Here is a 5,545-nt window from a genome sequence, read left to right on the forward strand (position 1 = left end):
TAATTATTGCTGGAAAAGGGATTGACTAGAAAACTCTTATCTGCGATCATTAGGTATGTGCAGAATTTATATTTTTAAAATAGAAAAAAAAAACTATTAAATAATAACATTATTAATTAATATTAAAAATATATACTTATATCTGAGTATTTGTTATTATTTTCCGAACCATATAATTTCGCCAAATCCAAAACAAACCTATTAATTTCTGTAAAAAACTCAAACCTAAAGAAATGACTAACCGTGTGCGAAAATCACTCACTCCCCCTTCTAATTATTTCCCGTTTGCTAATTGTATGTAATTTCATCAGACACTTTCTAATTCGGAAATAATTAAAAAATACACCAAAATACAACGTAAAAATAACATCAACGTCGACGAAAAAATATTCCAGACATTTTTTTTGATTTTTGAGGTTAAAAGTTCAAAAATGGTTTGTTTTGCCCAAAATAAAAACTGTTTATGGCACCATCAGCAGTGGAATTCGCAAAATTATCAATACAACACAAATATGCCCACTTTTCATTTTATTTCGAAAAAATTGTTTATATAATTTATAGTTGCTGTTGTTATTGTTCACATTAATGCAAGTAATAGAATTGACCTTCCACTGATAACGTATGCCCGGCCGATCGGCCTAGGCAGACGCCACCACCAGCACTGCCACCCATACATAGCTCAATGATTGCGGGCTAAAGATAGATGTAATGGATGGGAGAAAAATAAAGGAACAAAAAATAAGAGAATACGCGGACTCTAACGAAGTGGAATTCCACTACAGGAGGTCTAATCATATACCTTAAAAATATGTTTTAATAAATCCACGCCTAATAATAAGCCTTAAAAATATGTTTTAATAAATCCACGCCTAATAATAGGCCTTAAAAATATGTTTTAATAAATCCACGCCTAATAATAGGCCTTAAAAATATGTTTTAATAAATCCACGCCTAATAATAGGCCTTAAAAATATGTTTTAATAAATCCACGCGTAATAATAGGCCTTAAAAATATGTTTTAATAAATCCACGCCTAATAATAGGCCTTAAAAATATGTTTTAATAAATCCACGCCTAATAATAGGCCTTAAAAATATGTTTTAATAAATCCACGCCTAATAATAGGCCTTAAAAATATGTTTTAATAAATCCACGCCTAATAATAGGCCTTAAAAATATGTTTTAATAAATCCACGCCTAATAATAGGCCTTAAAAATATGTTTTAATAAATCCACGCCTAATAATAGGCCTTAAAAATATGTTTTAATAAATCCACGCCTAATAATAGGCCTTAAAAATATGTTTTAATAAATCCACGCCTAATAATAGGCCTTAAAAATATGTTTTAATAAATCCACGCCTAATAATAGGTCCTTAAAAATAAGTTTTAATAAATCCACGCCTTGTGATGGCCCTCAAAAATATGTTTTAATAAATCCACGCCTGATCGGCTCCTCAAAATAATATGTTTTAATAAATCCACACCTGGTCAGGACCTCAAAAAATATGTTTTAATAAATCCACGCCTGGTCAGGACCTCAAAAAATATGTTTTAATAAATCCACGCCTGATCGGCTCCTCAAAATAATATGTTTTAATAAATCCACACCTTGTGAGACCTTAGAAAAATATGTTTTAATAAATCCACGCCTAATAATAGACCTTAAAAATATGTTTTAATAAATCCACGCCTAATAATAGACCTTAAAAATATGTTTTAATAAATCCACGCCTAATAATAGACCTTAAAAATATGTTTTAATAAATCCACGCCTAATAATAGACCTTAAAAATATGTTTTAATAAATCCACGCCTAATAATAGACCTTAAAAATATGTTTTAATAAATCCAAAATAAAAATATTTTTCTAGAGACCTATAGGAAGACATGGATTTTTTTTTTAAATATTTTTCTGGAGGCCTATAGGAAGGCGTGGATTTTTTTTTTAAATATTTTTCTAGAGGCCTATAGGAAGGCCTGGATTTTTTTTTAAAATATTTTTCTGGAGGCCTATAGGAAGGCGTGGATTTCTTAAAAATATTTTTCTAGAGGCCTATAGAAAGGCGTGGATTTTTTTAAAAATATTTTTCTAGAGGCCTATAGGAAGGCGTTGATTTTTTAAAAATATTTTTCTGGAGACCTATAGGAAGGCGTGGATTTTTTTAAAAATATTTTTCTTGAGACCTATAGGAAGGCGTGGATTTTTTTTAAAAATATTTTTCTTGAGACCTATAGGAAGGCGTGGATTTTTTTTTAAAATATTTTTCTTGAGGCCTATAGGAAGGCGTGATTTTTTTTTTAAATATTTTTCTAGTGGCCTATAGGAAGGCGTGGATTTCTTAAAAATATTTTTCTAGAGGCCTATAGAAAGGCGTGGATTTTTTTTAAAAATATTTTTCTAGAGGCCTATAGGAAGGCGTTGATTTTTTAAAAATATTTTTCTGGAGACCTATAGGAAGGCGTGGATTTTTTTAAAAATATTTTTCTTGAGACCTATAGGAAGGCGTGGATTTCTTAAAAATATTTTTCTAGAGGCCTGTAGAAAGGCGTGGCCTATAGGAAGGCGTGGATTTTTTAAAAATATTTTTCTAGAGGCATATAGGAAGGCGTGGATTTTTTAAAAATATTTTTCTAGAGGCATATAGGAAGGCGTGGATTTTTTAAAAATATTTTTCTAGAGGCATATAGGAAGGCGTGGATTTTTTAAAAATATTTTTCTAGAGGCATATAGGAAGGCGTGGATTTTTTAAAAATATTTTTCTAGAGGCATATAGGAAGGCGTGGATTTTTTAAAAATATTTTTCTAGAGGCATATAGGAAGGCGTGGATTTTTTAAAAATATTTTTCTAGAGGCATATAGGAAGGCGTGGATTTTTTAAAAATATTTTTCTAGAGGCATATAGGAAGGCGTGGATTTTTTAAAAATATTTTTCTAGAGGCATATAGGAAGGCGTGGATTTTTTAAAAATATTTTTCTAGAGGCATATAGGAAGGCGTGGATTTTTTAAAAATATTTTTCTAGAGGCATATAGGAAGGCGTGGATTTTTTAAAAATATTTTTCTAGAGGCATATAGGAAGGCGTGGATTTTTTAAAAATATTTTTCTAGAGGCATATAGGAAGGCGTGGATTTTTTAAAAATATTTTTCTAGAGGCATATAGGAAGGCGTGGATTTTTTAAAAATATTTTTCTAGAGGCATATAGGAAGGCGTGGATTTTTTAAAAATATTTTTCTAGAGGCATATAGGAAGGCGTGGATTTTTTAAAAATATTTTTCTAGAGGCATATAGGAAGGCGTGGATTTTTTAAAAATATTTTTCTAGAGGCATATAGGAAGGCGTGGATTTTTTAAAAATATTTTTCTAGAGGCATATAGGAAGGCGTGGATTTTTTAAAAATATTTTTCTAGAGGCATATAGGAAGGCGTGGATTTTTTAAAAATATTTTTCTAGAGGCATATAGGAAGGCGTGGATTTTTTAAAAATATTTTTCTAGAGGCATATAGGAAGGCGTGGATTTTTTAAAAATATTTTTCTAGAGGCATATAGGAAGGCGTGGATTTTTTAAAAATATTTTTCATTGTGTAGCAAAAATGATGTCCAACCCAGTAGACCTCCTTATCTCATTTCGAATTCTTTTGTCATAAAAATATCTCATCCAAGATGAATGAATGGGAATATTCAAATGATAATAAATTCTATATGTATGGGTATAACCTACTAGAGAAGCTCAGCTTTTAATTCCAGCCATAATTGCCCAGCTAGAAATGAAAGTGATTAGTAGAAGCTTAGAGCTCTAATAGTTCGGACTAGACAGAAAATAAAATCGCTGATAAGAAAAAGTGAAAATCTATACAAATAAAATGTTGAAAACAAAATTCAATTATTTGACAATTAGCTGTGTCTTCCTGACATTTTGTCTAATACAAGTGAGTGAAAGGAGGAGGAATTTTGAAGTGAAAAAATAAGTAAAAAAACTTAAATTTGTTTCTAACTCCAGTTGGCCCAAAGTGGTGTGGTAAAATCCCCGGTAATCAGTGAAGGTGTCAAAGAGGATTTTGAACGTGAAGCCCGCCTCGAAACTGAGGAATTTCTGAATGCCATCTTCACAGCCCAAATTGACTTCTTCAATAAAATGAAGAAGTCGCTGACACCCGAGACAAAACGTTACAAGGATATAGAGGTCTTTGTGCAAAGGCTAGAATTGGCCAAGGAGGAAAAGGAATTGGAAAAGAAGGATGTCATGTATTGGGAGACGTTTCAACAGGTGAGGACCGATAATTTTGGTCACGGGGGAAAAAATAAATAATTTTCCTGTTCGTATTGCAGTTCAACAAATCTCCCCTGCTATTGAATGACCCAGCTGAAACCGGTATGACCGATGAGGCCTATCAAAAGGCCCTCACCGATAATGGTTTTAAAGAACTTCTAAAGAATTTCTTTGCCGATGTTGCTGTGTATTTTTGGAAAATGGCCAAAGCCAGTGGTAAAGTGGTAGAAACCACCGTGGATGAGTATTTGGAACAAATGCAAAGTTCCAAATCTTTATTTTAGTGACAAAAAATCATAACTAAGGAGCAATTTTGTGGTATTAAATTTTTTTATAAGTCTTAAGTACAAAAAGAAACTGAATTTTAGAAATTAATAAAAAAAAATATTTAGATGTAATAATTAATTTTTAAAAATATTTTTCCAGACCCCTCTATAAGGCGTGGATTTATTAAAGAATATTTTTCTAGAGGCCCATATGAGTGAGGCGTGGATTTATTAAAGAATATTTTTCTAGAGGCCCATATGAGTGAGGCGTGGATTTATTAAAGAATATTTTTCTAGGGCCAACTGAGGCGTGGATTTATTAACGAATATTTTTCTAGAGGCCCATATGAGTGAGGCGTGGATTTATTAACGAATATTTTTCTAGAGGCCCATATGAGTGAGGCGTGGATTTATTAACGAATATTTTTCTAGAGGCCCATATGAGTGAGGCGTGGATTTATTAACGAATATTTTTCAAGGGGCCAACTGAATATTTATTAAAGAATATTTTTCAAGGGCCAACTGAGGCGTGGATTTATTAAAGAATATTTTTCTAGAGGCCCAAATGAGTGAGGCGTGGATTTATTAAAGAATATTTTTCTAGAGGCCCATATGAGTGAGGCGTGGATTTATTAAAGAATATTTTTCTAGAGGCCCATATGAGTGAGGCGTGGATTTATTAAAGAATATTTTTCTAGAGGCCCATATGAGTGAGGCGTGGATTTATTAAAGAATATTTTTCTAGAGGCCCATATGAGTGAGGCGTGGATTTATTAAAGAATATTTTTCTAGAGGCCCATATGAGTGAGGCGTGGATTTATTAAAGAATATTTTTCTAGAGGCCCATATGAGTGAGGCGTGGATTTATTAAAGAATATTTTTCTAGAGGCCCATATGAGTGAGGCGTGGATTTATTAAAGAATATTTTTCTAGAGGCCCATATGAGTGAGGCGTGGATTTATTAAAGAATATTTTTCTAGAGGCCCATATGAGTGAGGCGTGGATTTA

General features: G+C 31.9%; 1 protein-coding gene across 1 annotated transcript; it reads left to right on the forward strand.

The window, feature by feature from the left end:
- The first annotated feature begins 3,851 nt into the window (after positions 1–3,851).
- Positions 3,852–4,559, forward strand: LOC133324440 (uncharacterized). The gene is made up of 3 exons (XM_061533283.1): positions 3,852–3,930; positions 4,002–4,268; positions 4,331–4,559. The coding sequence occupies exons 1-3, from the start codon at positions 3,865–3,867 to the stop codon at positions 4,553–4,555; spliced, it is 558 nt and encodes a 185-aa protein (XP_061389267.1). The 5' UTR covers positions 3,852–3,864; the 3' UTR covers positions 4,556–4,559.
- Positions 4,560–5,545: the final 986 nt, after the last annotated feature.

The sequence above is a fragment of the Musca vetustissima genome, unplaced genomic scaffold, assembly GCF_032173495.1.
Source record: "Musca vetustissima isolate MV318-11 ecotype Yass unplaced genomic scaffold, APGP_CSIRO_Mvet_v1 utg32568, whole genome shotgun sequence".
Lineage (NCBI taxonomy): Eukaryota > Metazoa > Arthropoda > Insecta > Diptera > Muscidae > Musca > Musca vetustissima.